Here is a 22,515-nt window from a genome sequence, read left to right as displayed (position 1 = left end):
ATACCAGTTTGTGAAGTCATTTTGTGTTTTCTGTCACAAAGGGCCTTATTTCCTATTGTCAAAAACCACTTTGCTATACAAATGCACTAGGACAGGAATATGCAATTAGTGGAAATCCAGCTGTTGCAGAACTACAAGTCCCATGAAGCATAGCAAGACTGACAGCCACAAGCATGAGACCCAGAGGCATGATTGACTTGTAGTTTTGCACCAGCCGGAGGTTGGCCAATTGCATATCCCTGAATTAGGACAATGTAGGATACAAGCAACGTGAAAAGCAAACAAGAACCAAACTTCAAAATTTGAACAGACAAGACATATTTCAAGAAAAAGATTTTTTTATTGGTCAGCTGGCATTGGAATAGCCCCCCTACCATTAAAATAGCTGACATAGCGGTCACGCACCTCACGTGCTGTTTGGGGGGCTAAGCCAGGAAGGGCATGATCCAGCCCTGTCAGTTCTGGAAGCCTGAGTCCGGCCTCAGGCCCAATAGGCTGCAGGTACTGGTTACCAGAAAATTTCCTTAGAAAATTGTGAAGAATGCAGCAGCACAGAATAACATAGTTGAGTTTATATTCTGCCAGGTTGATGGCTGTCAGTAACAGACGGAACCGGCTGGCCATAATGCCAAAGGCACTCTCCACAACCCTTCTTGCTCTGGCCAGCCGGTAATTAAAAATCCTCCTCTCCGGGGTGAGGGTCCTTTGGGGGAAGGGTCTCATGAGATGTTCACTCAGACCGAACGCTTCATCAGCCAGAAACACAAACGGGAGCCCCTCCACATTTTCGGCATCTGGTGGCAAGTCCAGGCCACCAGTGGTAAGACGGTGGCAGAACTCGGTCTGCCTAAAGACTCCTCCGTCAGACATCCGGCCGTTCTTCCCCACATCCACATAAAGAAAGTCACATTGTGCCGACACCACCGCCATTAGCACCACACTATGGAACCCCTTATAATTCCAATAGTAGGACCCCGAATGGGGTGGGGGCACAATCCTCACATGTTTCCCGTCGATGGCCCCTCCGCAGTTGGGGAAGTCCCAACGGGCAGCGAACTGGGAAGCCACAGTCTGCCATTCCTGTGGCGTTGAAGGAAGCTGGGGAGTCAAACACATGAAACAAAAAAAAAAAAATTAGTCATGAAATAAAAACAATTCATAACAAATAAAATTCAAAAACATTTTGGAACAACAGTTAAACAGAAATCTTGCAAATTTGTTTTCTGCCAAGAAAAAAAAAAAAAAGTAGGCGGACCAATTCACAGATTAATCAGCCCTCTGATGGACCAGGGGACATAAATTAGGTGGGTAAGTGGGGGGGGGGGACTAATTACTAAGTATACAACACATGAAACAAATTTGAGTGGGGTGGGGACTAATTACTAATTATACAACACATGAAACAAATTTGAGTGGGGTGGGGACTAATTACTAAGTATACAACACATGAAACAAATTTGAGTGGGGTGGGGACTAATTACTAAGTATACAACACATGAAACAAATTTGAGTGGGGTGGGGACTAATTACTAAGTATACAACACATGAAACAAATTTGAGTGGGGGGGAATAATTAATGAGTTGACAATCCATATCTCTCTCTATATATCTCTCTCTATATATCTCTCTCTATATATCTCTCTCTCTCTCCACACAGGGTGTATACACAAAAAAGGTAAAAAGCTAACAAAAAAATGACACAAAAAAAAAAAAAAACATTTAAAGAAAAAAAAATGACACAAAAAAAAAAAAAAAAATTAAAGAAAAAAAAAAGACACAAAAAAAAAAAAAAAAAAAAAGTAGGCGGACCAATTCACAGATTAATCAGCCCTCTGATGGACCAGGGGACATAAATTAGGTGGGTAAGTGGGGTGGGGGGGGGGACTAAGTATACAACACATGAAACAAATTTGAGTGGGGGGAATAATTAATGAGTTGACAATCCATATCTCTATCTATATATCTATATCTATATATATCTATATCTATATCTATATCTATCTATATATATCTATATCTATATATCTATCTCTCTCTATATATCTATATCTATATATCTATCTCTCTCTATATATCTATATCTATATATCTCTCTCTATATATCTCTCTCTATATATCTATCTCTCTCTCTATATCTCTCTCTCTATATCTCTCTCTATATCTCTCTCTATATCTCTCTCTCTCTTTCTCTCTCTCCCCACACACAGGGTGTATACACAAAAAAGGTAAAAAGCTAAAAAAAATGACACACAAAAAAAAAAAAACAACATTTAAAGAAAAAAAAAAAAAAACATTTAAAGAAAAAAAATGACACCAAAAAAAAATAAAAAAATGTGCATGCATTCATATAAAGGGGACATTCACATCATATTCCTGTCATGGATATTAAAAGTCATGATGAAATTAATACAAACATATAATGCAATATTAAAAGAACAAACTTACCTTCATATATTCCTTCTGCAGGACCCGAATAATGGCAGAACAGGTCTCTGGAATAATGATCCCCAGAGCCTGGGGGGAGATGCCTGTCGAGAACTTGAGGTCCTGAAGGCTTCTCCCTGTTGCCAAGTAGCGCAACGTGGCGACGAGCCTCTGCTCCGGAGTGATGGCTTGCCGCATGCAGGTATCCTGCCTGCTGATATAAGGGGTCAGCAAAGCCAGCAGACGGTGAAAAACGGGGTCCGTCATCCTGAGATAATTCCTGAAATCATCAGGATTATTCTCACGGATCTCACGGAGTAAAGACATGTGCGAGAACTGGTCACGCTGGCGCAACCAATTCTTTGTCCATGAACTCCTCCTCACCCTGTTCACAGACTGGGCTCGGGTCAAAGTATTAACCCCAACACCAAGCCCCCATATAGCACGAACTCGTTCCAGAGTACGTCCACACTCCATGGCTTTGAAACGGTCGGCTGGACAGACAAGCTCAACTGAACGCACTGAAGAACAGCCAGACCTATGAAGAACGACCTGAAACCCAGAAACGAGCGGACCAGAAGCGCCTAATAACAGGTACAACTGATCCACGCGTACCGAAAGACAGATACAAACCTCACAGGTAGACTGCGCCGCAGTGAACGGACAAATTAAGCTGAAGTCTGAAAAGCGCGAATCGTCTCTAACCAAACTTCTACTAACGCAAAGTCAGCAGAAGGAGCCCAAAGGGTGCTTTGCTGTGCCTTGGACCTCCTATTTCTAGTCCCGTCATACGTGACATACGTCATCGCGCACGGTTTCAGCGAACTGTTCGTTCGTCGTGTGTGGCCATGTCCGTCCATGCTAATTTTGAGCGGACTGTTTGCTGAAACTGTTTGACGGACAAAGTTGGGCGAACAGTCCCCGCGTGTGTACGCGGCCTTACAGCTGATGAGTCATCAGTTGTTAAGGACGTGGTGTCTGGCTTCCCAGCTGCTTAGCAACCAGCTATTTGTCAAATAACAGCCTGGGGGTCCCCCAACCCCCAGGCTGTTTATTGACAAATACCGCATGTGATACCACCACCACATAGCTTCACTGACTATTTATTCTTTCTTCCAACGTCCTTCTTTAGGGGGTCAGGCAGCCACCATACTTGCCTTTCTTTCCTAGGTGCCTGAAGCCTCCTAGGTTTGCCACATTACCATCCTAGGAGGCTTTGGGGCTGAGTAGAACATCATGGGCCATCAGCAGGCCAGCTGCTAAAAGAAACAGTTGGCCTCCTAATCATGGCCATCTTTAATATTGACTGGACCCTGGGCAAACATTTTCTTGGGCCCCCTCTTCCACGTAATTTCGTTTTCCACATGCTTTGAGACATACGCTAAATAGCAGCTAGACTCAACATCAGTTTACTGATACAGATCAGGCAGTGATTGCTTTGTAACCAGAGGTAACACTGTATCATTAATGCTCACTGACTGGCTGCTAGAGGTTACAGCACACATTATGGCTCACTGTTATTTTCTAGAGGTTACAGCACATGACTTCTGCTTGTTTATTGGTTGCTAGAGATTACTGTACATCAATACTGCTCACTGATTAATTGCTAGAGGTTACTGAACATCTATACCACTCACTAATTGGTTGTTAGAGGTTAGTGCACATTATTACTGCTCACTTATTGATTGCTAGAGGTTACTGAACATCTATGCCACTCACTAATTGGTTGTTAGAGGTTACTGCACGTTATTATTGCTCACTGATTGGTTGCAATAGGTTAGTGCACTGCATTACTGCTCACTGATTGGTTGCTAAAGGTTACAGCATATCATCTCTTCACTGCCTGCCTGCGTATTCACATTTACCAAAAATCAGGGGCCTGTGGCACCATGTTATTTTGAAGAAGGGTTTCACCTCCAATTTGCTTACTTTTGCAGAACAGGCTGATGTTAGGCTTAATGAACACAGTTGTAGGCAGGACTTTCAAGTATGCTCCTTTGCCTCCTCTGTGGGCAGCATTCAGCAGAAGTAATGGTGGATGTGACTTCAAGGGGACATGATATACATATGAATGCGGCCTCTATTTACATATCAATGCCACAGTCCACGGCTATCTAAATATTTATGCTGCCACTATTTACATATCAATGCAGGATATTTACATGTAAACACAGGGTCTGCAGGTGAGTCATCTGCACGTGGCAATAGGGTAGAGCTGGGCAGCAGTAGCAGAAGTTTACACTGAGATATCAGAACATAGCACGGGACTAAAACTTCAAGGAATAAGGGAATTTAAACTGGGATAGTTGGCAAGTATGAGGCAGCTGCTTTGGGCCCCACTACAATGATGGGGCCCAGAGCAGTTGCCCACTTTGCCCTGCCTTAAAAATGGTCCTGCTCCTAATGACATACAAGATGATGGCATGGCAGGACCTGGAATGTGTTGGCTTTTGACAGATTACAGATGGGCTGCATTGGATTCATAGTTACATAGTAAATCTGGTTGAAAATAAGTCCATCCAGTTCAACCAAGAGAAAAAAAAATCTACTGAGCTGGCCAGAATCACCTCTTGAGGGAGTCTATTCCACATTTTTACACCTCTTAGCCCTTGTACACACGGTCGGAGATTCCGACTACCAAATCCGTCGGAGTTATTCCGACGGATTAATTCCGGAAGAGGTCCGGAAGTCATGTTGCATACACACGGTCGAACTAAGTTGTCGGAAAATCCGATTGTACATAACGTGAAGACGTTATTTCGTTAGACGGGACTACGTTCAGGCTAGTAGACAATAGCTTTGGTCTAGGAATTTGATCTGAGCATGCGTGGCACTTTGTCCGTCGGAGTAGGCTACACATGATCGGAGTATGTCCGATGGGAGCATTTTGTTGGAAAATTTTACCGGCAAGTTGGAAAACTTGGTCCGTCGGATATTCAGACGGAAACAGTCCACACATAGTCAGAATATCCGACAAAACGGTCCGATAGGACACATTACGTCGGAATCTCCAACCGTGTGTACAAGGGCTAACTGTGAAAAGACCTTTCTGATTTGTTTGCTCCCGAAACATGTTGGTTGCCTTTTGTTTCCTTGTTGTCACTTGTGATGCCACTAAAGGATTTTGGGCTCTTGAGCCAACCTTTGGGAGATCTTCTTCACGTATCTCATTTTGGGCGTATTTCCTTAAGGAGCCCCCTGCTCTGTGAAGAGCTGCTGGTGTAGAGTTATTCACTTTCAGTTCATTACAGAGAGATTTAACCTTCACATAAAGAAAGAAAGGCTTCTTCACAGTAAGCCCTTGTACACACGGTCGGAGATTCTGACCACAAAATCCGTCAGATTTTTTCCGACAAATTTTGTCTGAAACTGGTGCTGCATACACACGGTCAGACAAAGTTGCCGGAAAATCAGATCGTTCGAAGCGTGATGCCGTTCCTTCGCTCCGACGGGACCACGTTCAGCCTAGTAGTCAATAGCTTTGCTCTCGTACTTTGATCTGAGCATGCATGGGATCGGATCATGTTGTCGGAAAATTTTATATCCAGCCCTCAAACTTTGTTGGTCGGTTATTCCAACGGAAAAAGTCAGATGGAGCCCACACACAGTCGGGTTATCCGACAACATTTTCCGTCAGAATGTCCGACCGTGTGTACAAGGGCTAAGAGTTGTGAAAATGTGGAATAGACTTCCCCAAGAACTATAACAGACAAGCTGCTGCTCCAGGTGGACTGACCACCACTAGCCTCCACACCTTTCTTGAATTTAGTCAATGAATGAAAAGAAATGCAGCGCTCTCACCAAGGGAGTTTCCTGAGTATGAAAGTAGAGTCCACGATAGGGTGCCTCCTCTGGACAACACTTAAGCAACAATCAAGATAGGAAAAGCTGGCAACTCCATGTCCATATCCAAATGTAAATGTTTATTGGTACATGTAAAAAGATACAAGGGCTGATGCGTTTTGGCACACCTCCTTTGTCACAGAAATGTTGCGGGCTTTTCCTATCTTGTTTTTCAAATTTAGGTGCCAGGGCTGGTCCCTCAAGAACAAGTTCAGGCCAGCTCAATAGATTGTTTTAAAAAGATCTGGATGCATTCCTAAATGCAGAAAACATACTTGGATACTCATTGTTAGAGGTAGTAACACCAGGAGTAGTTGATCAAGGAAATATCCAGTTGCCTCCTTGGGGGGATTTTTTTTCACCTAACTGGACCAAATCGAACCATGCTGTATCGTTTTTTTCCTTTCTTTAGATCAACTATGGGATATATGATTGTGTATATGGAGGTTCTCTGTGTGTTTCTATTTGGTTGAACTAGATGGACTAGTGTATTTTTTCATCCTGGCTATCTAATTTTTGTAAATCCAAGCCACTAGGCTCATTTACGGATTCAGTGAGATGGTTGAAAGACCTGTATCCAGCACCGCACCTTCACCACCCCTCGGGCATTTGAAGAGTCTCAAAGTCAAAATAAACTGGATCCCTCTAATACTTAAGCAGTTGGCTGCCGTCCTTTGTGTGAGTACAGTGATGGATGAATATGTACGTCACCAGCACACCATGGATCCTTGTCACGCAGCCAGGTATTTAATAAAGCAATCACATCACAGAGCAATTAGTGCTATAGTGATGAACACCTACACGGTTATTTGCCTCACCTGCTTCGAACCAAGATGTAAGCTGTCTATACCGCCTGAGGACAATAAAATATAGAAGTACAAGATTACAATTTACACAAGGAATTGGGTCACATGTGGACCAGCAAATGGCTTCTGAAGTGTAACTCTATAACGTGTATCTAAACCCAAGAACAAAAATAAGATACATTTCATCTCACCAGTCCTCAGCAGATGTTATGGCTCCATTAGTATTTATTTTTAAGGCCTATTTCATCATTATTTTCACCTGGTGACCCCTCCAGTAATACACTTCATGTCTGGATGGCTACACTCTGTGATATCTATGGAGGAGCAGCATTGTCATCCTAGGACAAGGCTATACATCCCCTCCCCTTTCCTCTTCTCCTTAACATATGAGGGAGGTGTTCTATAGTCAACAAAGAGAGATGGAGATGTAGCACCCTCCTAGTTAAAGTGGAAGTAAACCCATCTATTTACCAGTTTCACTAAACCTGTGTAATTTCCGTCATGTGCCAGAAATGTAACACTCCCATTGGTTGTACTCTCAACCAAACTGTCAAACCATCCAATGGCTGGTGTCATAACTGATCACATGTGCAGCATCTTGGCAGTTGTAGGTTAAATAGAGGCAAAGATGGCAGCTTCCTTGACCGAAAACGATAGGGGGGTTTACTTGTTAGGTAAATGTATTTTTCCATCTTCCCTTCCCTCATGTTTATTATGGGATACTTTGTTCTAGGGCTTAAAGAAGAGCCACAGTCTCCCCTCAAAGTCAGCAGCTAAAAATACTGTAGCTGTTGACTTTTAATATAAGGACACTTACCTGTCAAGGGATCCAGCAATATTGGCACCAGAGTCAATTCTTCAGTCGGCTTCGGGTGCAGGCACTGGCATCTTCACCAATGGAAACCAACAGTGACGCCTCTTGGCTTCACAACCGGTTTCCTACAGCGCATGCACTTTGTGAATGGCCTTGCAGTCTTCTGGGACCTATGCCTGTCCCAGAAGGCTGTAGGGGGAAGGAGGAGGGGCCAAACATCTTCATAGTTCTTACCTGGAAGTGGGAACTGATACCTGTCAAAAACACCTGCTCCCCCCAAAATGTGCCAAATGTGGCAGGGGGGGGGGGGGGGGGTTGAGTGCAAACAAGCCAAGGGTGGAGCTCCACTTTAAGAGCATTGTTTTGCTTTGTTACCTGGTCAATGAGGACAGGAGGAGATTTTTTTAGAAGGAAGGGGTGGATGTAGCACCCTCCTAGTTAGGTTGCTAGGTAAATTTAGTTCAGTTTCCAGAGCTTAGAGAGGAAGAACTGAAATAGCCAGCCTCAATCAGGTCCTAGCCAATTGCTGGGGAGGTGTGCCCAGGTGGAAGCTGATGAATAGTCTGGAGCCCTAGGGAGATTGTTCTTTTCCCTGGAGGAGAATTCCAAGCACTAGCAGGTAGCCTGTGGACTGATTAGCTGTCTTTGGGGGTCTCAGCTGTGGCAGGGCTGAGGACCTGCACATGATCTGGAGCTGGCGGTGGGACTTCACCATAAAGAATCTGGTCTGAAGAAAGGATTGTCTCCCTCACTGGGTGGTGTCCATTGGAAGTTTGAAGGAGTCAACTGTCCTGGGGACTTGAGAGTAATGACCCTGCATTGATTTCTGGTGACTGTATGCTTTTGGGAAATAAGTGCCAGTGGAAGCTTTGGACTGAAATGGCTCTCAGATACTGGCCTTTCAGAATCTTGAAGTGTGAGATTAAAGAAAGGTGGTCTTCTGTTTCTATTCAGAAGCTGCCTTATGGTCTACAGCTACAGGTCTTATGCCTCGTACACACAATAGGATTTTCCGACAACAAAATCCATGTTTTTTTTCCGATGGATGTTGGCTCAAACCTGTCTTGCATACACACGGTCACACAAAGTTGGTCGGAAATTCCGAACGTCAAGAACGCGGTGATGTACAACACGTACGACGAGCCGAGAAAAATGAAGTTCAATAGCCTGTGCTGCTCTTATGCTTGATTCCGAGCATGCGTGGCACTTTGTGCGTCGGAATTGTGTACACACAATCGGAATTTACGACAACGGATTTTGTTGTCGGAAAATTTGAGAACCAGCTCTCAAATTTTGTGCGACGGAAATTCCGATGGAAAATGCTGCATCTGTCCCCCGCCGCCTCTTCACTGAGAACCGAGCCAACGAACACCGCTAATGGCTCAGTTTTCCCCCGAGCAGAGAGCTGCTGCCTGTAAGGCAGCAGCTCTTCTGCTCTGCTCCTCCACGCTCATTGGAGAGCTGAACTGTGGAGGGGTGGGGAGTGGCCAACATAGCATCTCAGCCTCTCAGTGCCTCAGTCCAGGCACCTGGCGTATCAAGACTTCCAAAGTCAGGATGGCGGGGGTGCCTGGACTGATCCTGGTGAAGTCAACAGAGATCAAACTTCAGACCGCTCTCTGCAGAAAACGGGTAACAGGAATGCAAAACGAATTGCACTCCTGTGACCCATAGGAGAAGCCCAGCCGAATGAGCCCAGGCTGGACTTCTCCTTTAAGGTTCAGGACAGGAACTCAAAAATAAACCTGTTTAGAAGAAAAAAATTATTATTATCAAAACATGCTAATTTTTGCTTTTAAAAATGATTGGAAATTTTGTCTAAAGTCTGCCAATGGACAACAGACACAAGGAAGAGGAAGAGAAGTAGGGATTTGGGGAAGTACATCAGCCATGAGTTAGGCTGCTTTCACACTGGGGCGGGAGCGGCGTCGGCCGTAAAGCGCCGATATTTTTAGCGGCGCTTTACCGTCGTTTTAGCGGCGGTCTGCGGGCGCTAGCGGGGTGGTTTTAACCCCCGCTAGCGGCCGAAAAAGGGTTAAACCCGCCCGCAAAGTGCCGCTGCAGCGCCGCTGCAGCGGCGCTTTGCCGGCGGTATTGCCGCGGTGTCCCATTGATTTCAATGGGTAGGAGCGGTATAGGAGCGGTGAATATACCACTCCAAAGATGCGGCTAGCAGGACTTTTTTCACCGTCCTGCCAGCGCATCGCTCCAGTGTGAAAGCCCTCCGGCTTTCACACTGGAGGGAAAGGGGCCGGTTTTTTTCAGGCGCTACACAGGCGCTATTTTTAGCGCTGTAACGCCTGAATACCGCCCCAGTGTGAAAGCAGCCTAAGGCTCACAGTAGAGTGACAGGAAAACAAAACATGTACTATCAACTCTTTCTCTGGTTCCTGAACTTCCAGTATTGAGTCATGGAATAGAAAAAATTCAGTGTAATGGAAGGGTTAAATTGTTTTGATCTGAGTGTTAGATTTAATAACATACAAGACAGGATATTTGTGTCAAACCATCTGTCACTTCACAGTCGGATTCTATGGCTATATAAGAGAGGCGTCTCAAGTCCCATCTTCATTTTCAGGACTTACAAAGTGCGAAACCAGAGGAAAATAAAGTCTACGACGGCAATGTTGGTTCTGGCTGCACTGATCACTATAACCACAGGTTAGTACATTATTTCTTTTGCATACCTTTCTCTGAATGATGTTATTTAGTTATTCTGAATCACATTTTCCATTTTTTTTTATTTATGATTAAAAATGGCAGGCATTTTTTTATTTTAGGGTTGACGAAACTCCAACCCGAAGGTCGATGAAACCATGAAGCCAGATTCATTCTAATTTGGTGGCAAACAGGTGGCTCTTTGTGTTACTGGAAAATATTTTAGCTTTTCACATAGCCATCCACCATGAAACTTCTGTTCTCCAATTGTCATGCTTCGGGGAGGTTTAAAATTGATAAACGGATGTTGGGTGTTACTGATAGCAGAGGCTGTTCTTGTTTTCCCTCCAAACACACAGTGGAAATGGAAGGACCTTTAGACTTAAAGTGGAATTAAACCTCCACACACAAAAAAAATTAAGTTGAGCCCCAGGTTTTTTAAGCCATGTAATTGTATGTCTCCATGATTAAGCCCTTTGCAGGGTGAAACAGGTTGGAGCAGGAGGTGGGTAGGTGGGACTTTATGTTATAAATCCTCTACTTATTATATTAAAGCACTGAAAGGCAATAAGAAGAATTTATGACATGCTTTATTACCAATAATACAAATTCACATCCTGCTATTGCCATCAGCAGGCCTTATAAGGCCCCATTCACACTTGTGAATGGGGCCCTTACCGATTTAATGTGCAAGATCTAGAGGGGAGTATCCAGCGATTAGCCATTGGCAGCTCCCCAATTGAAAGCAATGGGAGGAGGACAGCCCTCACAGCTCATCACAGCCTTAGATGTCTTCCATTGCTTTCAATGGGACTGCCACCTGTAGCTAACCACTGGGAACCCTGCATGGTCTTGCACATGTAAACAGTAACAGCCCCACTTTTATGCGTGAATGGGGCCTTACGTGCTTCCCACCCCCCCCCCCATGTTGAGGGCATGCGGCCTGGTACGGTTCGGGGGGGGGGCTCGCTCGTCCCCACCCCCTTTCCTGACCGGCCTGGCTGCGTGCTCGGATAAGGGTCTGGTATGGATTTTGGGGGGACCCCCACGCTGTTTTTTCAGCTTAGGGGGTTCCCCTTAAAATCCATACCAGACCTAAGGGCCTGGTGTACAGTAGCCTGTAGCCGAGATCCAGCACAATAGGATCGTGCTGGAAACATTCTCACGGACAGGTGCTTTAGTTGCCATTGCGTCGTAGTTGGTCCGTCGGACCAGCATACAGATGAGCGGACTGTCAAGGCAGCCACACGTATTTGAACTAGCACAATTTAAAACAATAGTAAACTTCTGCTTTACTGGGAATTAAAATGTATAGGTGTGAATGGTTCCTCTTTGGACTGAACTTTTATGTAATCTTTGGCAAAATATGGGTTGTATGCTCTGAGAGGTGATACTGTATACGTTCTCAGACTTTTAATGGTAACCTACTAATGGGGTCAAGGCCAATTCTGTTGGGTTATTGAACAAATAAAACAAGCACTTTAACCAAAGGTGATCAGTGGTGGTAGGATAAGGTTTTAAAACAGGCAGAAATTTTGTAAATAGATTTAAAGAAAATAAGAAGCAGGTCATCTGGATTGTCATCTTTTTCAATGAACGGTATTAACAAAATTGCAAATTTAAAGTTGTCTTTGTGAAAACTGGTATGAAAAGCTCGCCATTCTGCTTTGTTTCTCTACTTTCATACAGCGCTGTCCAGTTTCGGGTCTACGGCAAACAGTTCAGTGTGTGGCTTCCCAGGGGTCTCGAACCGAATTGTTGGTGGTACAGATTCTGTGAATCATGAGTGGCCATGGCAGGTCAATGTCTACTATAGAGGTCAACAGAACTGTGGAGGTTCCCTGATCTCCTCCCAGTGGGTGCTGACTGCAGCCCACTGCTTTAGTGTGTGAGTACCTTGTATTTTCCTTCCTTTTTTTTATACTGTGCATTTGTACATTTATGTATAGCTATAATTACAAATAAAAAAAAACTTTTTTGCTACAAGGGTAAAAGATGTCCTCTCAGTTTCACCTAGGCTCCACTCAACAGGTGTTTCCTTCTTTGTTGCCATACCTCATTTCTCCCCCCTTGCTCTTATCTGTCCCTCTATGTCTTCTCCTCACTCTTTTTTCTTTCTTTTTAGTTCTCTTTTCATCTGTCTCCTCTACCTCTCGTTCACATTTTACATCTCTCCCCTTGTTTGTCTTCCCCCTTTCTCTTACCCTTGGTCTTTCCATCTATTCCCTTGTAGTGTCTCTTCTTTCCATTTCTCCCTCTGTAGTTAGTCTTCTTCTTCTCTCCTGTCTTTCCATCTCTCCACTTGTAGCATCTTTTCTTTCCTTCTTTAGTCTTCACATTTTTTTTTCCTTTGTACATTGTCTTCTCTCCTTCTCTCACCTTTGGTATTTCCATTTTTTCCCTTTTGTTATTTATTTTCTCTTTCCATCTCTCAACTTGTAGTGTCTCTTCACTCCTTTTATCATATATGGCCTCTCAATCTCTTCCTCTGTAGTGTCTTTTCTTTCCTTTTCTTGTCTTTGCATCTTTCCCATTATGGGTTATATTCTGTCATTCTCCCACCTGTGGTCTTTCCATCTGTTCTCTTTTGTTGTTCCTTTTCTCCCTCTAACTTTTGTCTTTCCATCTCTCCCTTTGTTGAGTCTCTTCTCTCACTTCTGTCTTTCCATCTCTCACCATTTAGTGTCTCTTTTCTACTCTTGCCTCCGGAACTCTCCCTTGTAGTGTCTTCCCTTTCTTCTTCACATTTGGTCTATCCATCACTTCCCTTACGAGACAGGAAAACCCAGTAACAGTCCTACCAATGTATCCTGCACTTTCAGCAAGGCAGTAAGCAAACCTAGTTCAATGTAGGATGGCTATATACAGCATGTCAATAGAATAAAACAACATCAACAACAAAACATCTGCTCCTCACAGCCACTAACAAAACCAGCCCATTTCCTGACTATTAGAGTTCCTCCTAATGCATTTTCAAAAACAAACAGCACATACACTCTTTTAGTGTTGATGTGAGAGAAAGTCGGCTCACATATCAAAATGAGAGAGAGAGAGAGAGAGAGAGAGAGAGAGAGAACCCTGAGCATCAGTCGTCTCACATATCAAAATGAGAGAACCCTGAGCATCTGTTGTCTCACGTATCAAATGAGAGCGAGAACCCTGAGACTCTGTCAGCTCAAATATAAAAATGAGAGCATGAACCCTGAGCATCAGTCGGCTCACATATCGAAATGAGAGAGAGAACCCCGAGCATCAGTTTTGCTCACATATCAAAATGAGAGAGAGGGAACCCTGAGCCTCAGTTGGCTCACATATCAAAATGAGAGAGAGAATCCTGAGCATCAGTCCACTCACATACATAAAGTAGAGAGAGAGAGCCCTGAGCATCTGTCGTCTCACATATCAAAATGAGAGAACCCCGAGCATTAGTCAGCTCACATATCAAAAGAGAGCGAGAACCCTGAGCATCTGTCAGCTCCAGACCACAACTGGTTCCCTGTCCGGCTGAACCTTCTCAACTCAATTGAACTCCAATCCTGCAGTCCCAACCCTACACTGCTTCTCCTGCTCCTGGATAGGCCTCAGGCAGCCTAGCAGCCAGGTGTCCCCATGATAGGCCTCAGGCTTCTGGCCTAGCAGCCTGGGGCAGCCGTCCAGGTGGCACAGAACCCAGATCACCTGACTCCACCCAAATAAATAGGCTCTCCCAGCAGGCCAATGGACTTAAAGAAATCCTTGCCTATTGGCTGAGACACCCCATCCATTCATGATCTGTCCTTGCTATGCCCTTGTCTATCTAATGTCACCAGCTACAATGCCACCTAGTGACAGCAGAGAGAAGTGCAGCAATTCCAGAATTAGGGGGAAATCAGTGGATCTCCTAACAATTAGTCAGGACAATTGCTACCTGGCAAACTAGATTTTTTAGCAACCCTGCCTAAACACCAGGGTGCTAAATATACAAAGATGAGAGAGAACTAAGAGCATCAGTGAATTAATTTACAAAAGTCCTGTAGTCGACTGCTTAGATGTGGTCTGGCTATAAGGTCATATGTGGACCTAGGGATGGAGCCTTTATCCCACTCAAAACTCTTCAAAGTCTCTGGGCTCCAGGACCCAAGCATAACATATCCAAACAGAGAAGGAAAAGTCTGTTTCCTCCATCTGAGATACAAATCATGGAGCCATTCACAATGTGTAGGAGAGAAACCTAGGTGGCACATATACTGTACAGTATCCTCAACCCTGCCAGCCAGTGCAAAAAAAAAAAAAAAACACACACATATATATATATATATATATATATATATATATATATATATATATATATATATATATGTGTTTTTTTTTTTTTACATTTTGGATGGAGTGTGAAAGGAATAAAGCCTCTGACAAATTGTATTGCTGTCCCCACTTGGGAGATCCATCCACTCTATTTGCTCTAATGACCATTGTCATTGAGACATAAAATGATGGGAAATTCAAAATGTTGAGGTTTTCCCAAGAACAGAAAGTGAGCTGAAATTTTTCAATGTGGTCATGTCATGTACCTTGCTTGGCGGCTGAGTAAACAAGAAGGGTTCCCCTGTGGTTCTGGTCCGAGCACCCCCCGAATGTGGTTACAGAGGTACAAAGCATAAAAAAGAATTTTGGGTGCTGGTAGCTTGGTAGCAGGTGCCTGCCACGGTCAGGGATATAGTCAAGGTGAGCCAGGGTCATACATTGTGAAACAGTAGTGTGGTCAGGAAGCAAGCTGTGGTCATTACAAGGGAACTGGGCAGAGAATAGCCACAGACAAGCCAAGGTTAGTATCCAGAATCCACAGAGCAAGCAGGAACACAGGAACATGGATCCCAGGGAAGCTGAAGAACATCCGGCAGGTAGCACACACCAGGATCTCCTTTGAATAGACAGCTTGGAGCCAATGTGTGTGGATGTGCGTGCTGATGTATGGGTCAGTGCACGCCGGATACTAAACTGAGCTCATCTGTGTGCTGGTGCATGAGCATGAGCATTAGCTACATGGGAATGAGCATTAGCTACGTGGGAATGAGCATTAGCTGTATTAGTTTGCTGACAGGACACCTGTTATGGTAACAGCCCAGGGGAGGTATATACTGTATACAGTATTTCTTTGTTTGCAATATAGATTTTTGAATTGCTACATATTGGCAATGTACTAAAATGTTTTACCTATTAGATGCCACCTCTACAAAGTACAATATTTCTGTGCCATTCACAGGTCAGTACGGCCGGAGGATTATAAAGTTTATCTGGGCATGAACCAGCTGGATGCAAATACAAATGTTACAATTGCTTCTGATATATCATCAATCATTGTAAACACCAAATACAAAAGTACAGGATCAGTTGGGGACATCGCTCTTCTAAAGCTGGCCAATCGTGTCACTTTCACCCAATACATTATGCCAATCTGCTTGCCATCTTCTTTCATCACTTTCCCATGTGGCATGGAATGCTGGGTGACCGGTTGGGGAAAAACATCCTATAATGGTAAGTTGGTTAAATTGCAAGGGTGCATCCAAAATCCTGTTTATTTTACACCAGTTATTTTTTCTAATGATCTTGTCCAAGCCTGTGCATACACTATATAGCCAATAGTTTGTGGACACCTGACCATCAAACCCATATGAGCTTGTTAGACATCCTTTTCTAAAACCATATTAACTGTTGGCAGCTGAAGCTGCTGCTTGTTCACTTCCTGGATTTACACAGACACACAGAGGCACACATCCAGCTCTGCAGCTCTCAATGGCCCTCTTATGACTCACCCCCCCCCTCACGAGAGTGAGAGCTGTGCATTATATCATGAGCCTAGGCTAATGACCAGACAAGAAACAGGAAGTGGGCTGTATAAGGTATTTACTGGCAGAGAAAAAATATTTTATTAGACCAAGTTAGAACAACAACAAGGGCAGAAGATTTAATAGATGGAAAGATGAAAAAAATGACTGAAGTTCCACTTTAAGCTATGCACAAACAAGGTTTTCTCAGAATTCCTATTTATATCACACATGCAGACATAGAGAGCCAATAAATTGTCCTTCCTAATGGGCAAAAAATCCAAGAAGTAGGATATAAACCATGTTTTATCCTATGGTTTCTAATTTCTATCATCTTATATTATGATGTATTACCAGGGTCAATGCCCGCTAATGGGATTCTTCAAAAGGTCATGGTTCCACTAATTGACTACAAGACATGTGACCAGATGTATCATATAGGGAGTTCAGAAAATGCCAATACCGTCATTGTTCAAGATGAGAAGATATGTGCTGGCTATAGAAATGGACAGAAGGACTCCTGTGAGGTAGGTGACATGCTGTGTTATACATAAAATGCATATCAAAGCATAGATAGTATTAGGCCAGTGATGGCGAACCTTGGCACCCCAGAGGTTTTGGAACTACATTTACCATGATGCTCATGCACTCTGCAGTGTAGTGGAGCATCATGGGACATGTAGTTACAAAACATCTGGAGTGCCAAGGTTTGCCATCACTGTATTAGGCCATAGGCATTGGCCGTTAGTAGGGATGAGCCGAACACCCCCCTGTTCGGTTCGCACCAGAACCTGCGAACAGACCTAAACTTCGTGTGAACTTTAGAACCCTATTAAAGTCTATGGGACTCGAACGTTCACAATCTAAAGTGCTCATTTTAAAGGGTAATATGCAGATTACTGTCCTAAAAAGTGTTTGGGGACCCGGGTCCTGCCCCAGGGGACATGGATCAATCCAAAAAAAGTTTTAAAAACGGCCGTTTTTTCAGGAGCAGTGATTTTAATAATGATTAAAGTGAAACAATAAAAGTGTAATATTCCTTTAAATTTCGTAGCTGGGGGGTATCTATAGTATGCCTGTGAAGGGGCGCATGTTTCTGGTGCTTAGAACTGTCCCTGCACAAAGTGTCATTTGTGCAGGAAAAAAAGTCTTTTAAAATCACTTGCGGCTAAATTGTCGGGTCCCGTAATACAGAGAACACTCAATGAGTGTTCTCTGTATTAGCCGACAATTCATTCATTCATTAATTAAAAAAAAAAAAAAGCGTGGGGGTTCCCCTAAATTCAAATACCAGGCCCTTCAGGTCTGACATGGATATTAAGGGGAACCCCGTGTCAAATTTAAAAAAAAAATTGACGTGGGGGTCCCCCCAAATATCCATACCAGACCCTTCAGGTCTGATATGGATATTAAGGGGAACCCCGCATCAAATTTTAAAAAAAAATTGACGTGGGGGTCCCCCTAAATATCCATACCAGACCCTTTATCCGAGCACGCAACCTGGCAGGCCGCAGGAAAAGAGGGGGGGACAAGAGAGCGGCCCCCCCTCCCTCCTGAACCGTACCAGGCCACATACCCTCAACATTGGGAGGATGCTTTGGGGGTCTGTGACCCCTCAAAGCACCTTGTCCCCATGTTGATAAGGACAAGGGCCTCATCCTCACAACCCTGGCCGTTGGTTGTGAGGGTCTGCGGGCGGGGGGCTTATCAGAATCTGGAAGCCCCCTTTAACAAGGGGACCCCCAGATCCCGCCCCCCCCCCTGTTTGAAATGGTAAGGGGGTACAAAAGTACCCCTACCATTTCACAAAGAAAGTGTCAAAATGGTTAAATAAGACAAACACACTTTTGAAAAATTCCTTTATTAAAAATAAAAAAAATTAAAAAAAAATTCCAGCGGTGCTAATCCACTCTTGCTATCCAGCGACGGGTCTCCGGGGTCCAGCGATGGATGATCATATCCAGCGACGGGGATCTCTCACTCCAGCGCTGTCCATACATCCGTCTTCTGTCTCCTCTCCGGAGACACTGCAGAGAGCCGAGCGCTGACATTTCTTATATTGGGAGGGCGGGGCCACCCGTCACCTGACCCCGCCCCTCTGACGCAGGAGAGGGAAGCCAGGGGTTCCCCAGTGACGTGTGGGTGACCCCGCCCCCTCTGATGTAACGGAAACCTGCGTTACATCAGAGGGGGCGGGGTCACCCACACGTCACTGGGGAACCCCTGGCTTCCCTCTCCTGCGTCAGAGGGGCGGGGTCAGGTGACAGGTGGCCCCGCCCTCCCAATATAAGAAATGTCAGCGCTCGGCTCTCTGCAGTGTCTCCGGAGAGGAGACAGAAGACGGATGTATGGACAGCGCTGGAGTGAGAGATCCCCGTCGCTGGATATGATCATCCATCGCTGGACCCCGGAGACCCGTCGCTGGATAGCAAGAGTGGATTAGCACCGCTGGAATTTTTTTTTTATTTTTTTTATTTTTAATAAAGGAATTTTTCAAAAGTGTGTTTGTCTTATTTAACCATTTTGACACTTTCTTTGTGAAATGGTAGGGGTACTTTTGTACCCCCTTACCATTTCAAACAGGGGGGGGCAGGATCTGGGGGTCCCCTTGTTAAAGGGGGCTTCCAGATTCTGATAAGCCCCCCGCCCGCAGACCCTTACAACCAACGGCCAGGGTTGTGAGGATGAGGCCCTTGTCCTTATCAACATGGGGACAAGGTGCTTTGAGGGGTCACGGACCCCCAAAGCATCCTCCCAATGTTGAGGGTATGTGGCCTGGTACGGTTCAGGAGGGAGGGGGGGCCGCTCTCTCGTCCCCCCCTCTTTTCCTGCGGCCTGCCAGGTTGCGTGCTCGGATAAAGGGTCTGGTATGGATATTTAGGGGGACCCCCACGTCAATTTTTTTTTAAAATTTGATGCGGGGTTCCCCTTAATATCCATATCAGACCTGAAGGGTCTGGTATGGATATTTGGGGGGACCCCCACGTCAATTTTTTTTTAAATTTGACACGGGGTTCCCCTTAATATCCATGTCAGACCTGAAGGGCCTGGTATTTGAATTTAGGGGAACCCCCACGCTTTTTTTTTTTTTTTTTTTTTAATCAATGAATGAATGAATTGTCGGCTAATACAGAGAACACTCATTGAGTGTTCTCTGTATTACGGAGACCCGAAAATTTAGCCGCAAGTGATTTTAAAAGACTTTTTTTCCTGCACAAATGACACTTTGTGCAGGGACAGTTCTAAGCAGCAGAAACATGCGCCCCTTCACAGGCATACTATAGATACCCCCCAGCTACGAAATTTAAAGGAATATTACACTTTTATTGTTTCACTTTAATCATTATTAAAATCACTGCTCCTGAAAAAACGGCCGTTTTTAAAACTTTTTTTTGCATTGATCCATGTCCCCTGGGGCAGGACCCAGGTCCCCAAACACTTTTTAGGACAGTAACCTGCATATTACCCTTTAAAATGAGCACTTTAGATTTCTCCCATAGACTTGTATAGGGTGTTCCGGCTTTTCGAATTTGCTGCGAACAGCCCAAATTGTTCACTGTTCGCTGAACAGGCGAACAGGCAATGTTCGAGTAGAACATGAGTTCGACTCGAACTCGAAGCTCATCCCTAGCCGTTAGATACACTATGGGGTTTACTAAAGGCTAATAGGCTGTGCGTTCTGTCTTTGGACAGAGAGCTAAACCTATCTGTTCCATAAGCTTCAGACACCATATTTCTTTGATCTTAAATTTATTAGAACAAACCTGGTAAAGCTACAAATTGATAAAACAAACATCAATCAGTACAATATTGCATATAATAAAGAAACAATGCTCTATAACACAGACAGAGATAACAAGATCTCACTTTTTAAAGCAGAGTTCCACCAACTTTTGATTTTTTTTTTCCAATAGTACTTTTTTAGAAGTACAAGTGTACTTCCGATTCGGCCGTGCCCTGGCCCAGGACGTCACGTCCTCTTCATCAGCGAGCATCCCCGATGTCTTGTAGGACCTGTGTTTGTCTCAGAAGACAGGCTGGCCATTTACAAAGCCTCGTGTGACTCACACATGTGCAGTCGGAAACCGGCAGTGAAGCCGCAAGGCTCCACTGCCGGTTTCCCTTAGTTGAAATGGTGGGGCCTGCACCTGATCCCATGGACAGATTGCCCTCGGGGGTGGGGGGGACATTGCGGGCTCCCTGGGTAGGTAAGTTTCCATAAAAGTCAGCAGCTACAAACACTGTAGGAGGCACTGGCAGGCATTACTGATGGGCACTGATTGGTATCATTTATGGGCACTGATTGGCATCTCTGGTGGTCAAGGGTGGGCATACCTGGTGGTCATGAGTGGGCATCATTGGTGGGCATCCATGGTGGTCCTGGGTGGGTATCCTGGGGAGGGGCTGCACTGATAACATCCTCTTAAAAAAAAATTGCGGCTGGAACATCACTTTAAACTCGCTGAGGGGTGATGGCGAGGGACAGCCTTACTGCCTTGCTGAAGATACTTAAAATGGTGACTGACACACTTCCTCTAGAGCAGTGGTCATCAAACCTGTCCTCAGGACCCACTAACAGGCCAGGTTTGCAAGATAACTTAAATACATCACAGGTGATATCATTTGCTGCTCAGTGATTGCAGTATTCTAGTCTGCATCTTCCCCCAAGGTAATACACAAAACCTGGCCTATTAGTGGGCCCTGAGGACAGGGTTGATGACCACTGCTCTAGAGAAATCTCCCAGAATGCACTAGTGCCCAACAACTTTATTAACATATTCTTAGAAATTACAATATGTAACTAATACCACAAAGGGAACAGTAGGTGGCTCCTGCGCTCTGCATATAACTAACTTGGTGTAAATCAAGGAAAAACCAACATGTTATTTAATCACATGAACACGAGTAACTGAGTAAAGGCCCGGTGGGCAGAACTCGGTGTACTTTGCAAGTGCAGCTGCAGTAGTTTTTTCCTCAGAGCTTAATAAATGTGGCGAGGCTTCACTTTGTAAAAGATACACAATCAGGTGCAAAGAACACACAAACAACATTTTTGCTTGTACATGATAGGATGATAGAAACCAGCAGAGCTTCACCACATTTACTAAGTTAAGCTCTGGTGAAAATGAGTACACTTGCAAATGTCTATTGGCCTTTAGGAATTGAACCCCAATATATCAGCATACATAAACATTTTGGACAATTATGCAATTTTATAATAGTAACAGTTTGGAAAGACCATGTTTTGTTTTTCGTCATGCCTATGCACAAAGCCAGCTCCATAAAGACATGGTTTGATCAGTTTGATATGGAGGAACTCAAGTGTCCTTGAATAGTGTAGATAGATAAAAAGAAATTGTAACTAAGGAATACTGTTGCCTTCCAGGGTGACTCTGGAGGACCACTGGTGTGCAAAGTCCAAGGTGTCTGGTACCAAATTGGACTTGTGAGCTGGGGAGAGGGTTGTGCCATGCCAAACCGTCCTGGAGTATACACTCTAGTGACAGCGTATCAAGCCTGGATCAGCAGTTATGTGCAGGTAAACTTTGTCAACGTGACAGATATTCCCTCGCCAACATATCCATGTGGTGGAGACTACATCATCAGTGGCCCAGTCTGTCCATTTAGCAAAATAACAGGTAAATCTCCTTCAACACATGCATGTAGAGGAGACTCCATGATCAATACAAGTGAAACTGGCAATAAAGGGACGACCACTGGACATTTTCACCACCATTGGACAAGTTTGGCTTTTTCTATTCTTCTGTTTCTAAGCCTATAACCAGGAACTGTCTTCAAAATTAGTTTTTTTTTTTTTAATTACATATAGTTACATAGTAGGTGAGGTTGAAAAAAAACACAAGTCCATCAGCTCCAACCCATGTGTGTGATTATATGTCAGTATTACATTGTATATCCCTGTATGTTGCTGTCGTTCAGGTGCTTATCTAATAGTTTTTTTAAACTATCGATGCCCCCCCGCTGAGACCACCGCCTGTGGAAGGGAATTCCACATCCTTGCTGCTCTTACAGTAAAGAACCCTCTACGTAGTTGAAGGTTAAACCTCTTTTCTTCTAATTTTAATGAGTGGCCACGTGTCTTGTTAAACTCCTTTCTGCAAAAACATTTTCTCCTTATTGTGGGGTCACCAGTACGGTATTTGTA

The 22,515-nt window shown here is 44.3% G+C and overlaps 1 protein-coding gene across 1 annotated transcript; it reads left to right on the top strand.

Annotated features, from left to right (window-relative positions):
- The first annotated feature begins 10,466 nt into the window (after window positions 1-10,466).
- Window positions 10,467-22,184, top strand: LOC143923413 (serine protease 33-like). The gene is made up of 5 exons (XM_077447070.1): window positions 10,467-10,548; window positions 12,235-12,433; window positions 15,788-16,059; window positions 16,707-16,876; window positions 21,736-22,184. The coding sequence occupies exons 1-5, from the start codon at window positions 10,512-10,514 to the stop codon at window positions 22,129-22,131; spliced, it is 1,074 nt and encodes a 357-aa protein (XP_077303196.1). The 5' UTR covers window positions 10,467-10,511; the 3' UTR covers window positions 22,132-22,184.
- Window positions 22,185-22,515: the final 331 nt, after the last annotated feature.

This window comes from Lithobates pipiens, unplaced genomic scaffold (assembly GCF_037356315.1).
Source record: "Lithobates pipiens isolate NorthernLeopardFrog02 unplaced genomic scaffold, aLitPip1_a1.2 Scaffold_22, whole genome shotgun sequence".
NCBI lineage: Eukaryota > Metazoa > Chordata > Amphibia > Anura > Ranidae > Lithobates > Lithobates pipiens.
This window is presented reverse-complemented; position numbering and strand designations above follow the sequence as displayed.

Excerpts from the sequence above, each read along its gene's own strand:
- LOC143923413 (XM_077447070.1), top strand. The coding sequence starts at position 10,512 with ATGTTGGTTCTGGCTGCACTGATCACTATAACCACAG. Across the intron at positions 10,549-12,234 it reads ACTGATCACTATAACCACAG|CGCTGTCCAGTTTCGGGTCT; the intron begins GTTAGTACATTA and ends ACTTTCATACAG. Across the intron at positions 12,434-15,787 it reads GCAGCCCACTGCTTTAGTGT|GTCAGTACGGCCGGAGGATT; the intron begins GTGAGTACCTTG and ends TGCCATTCACAG.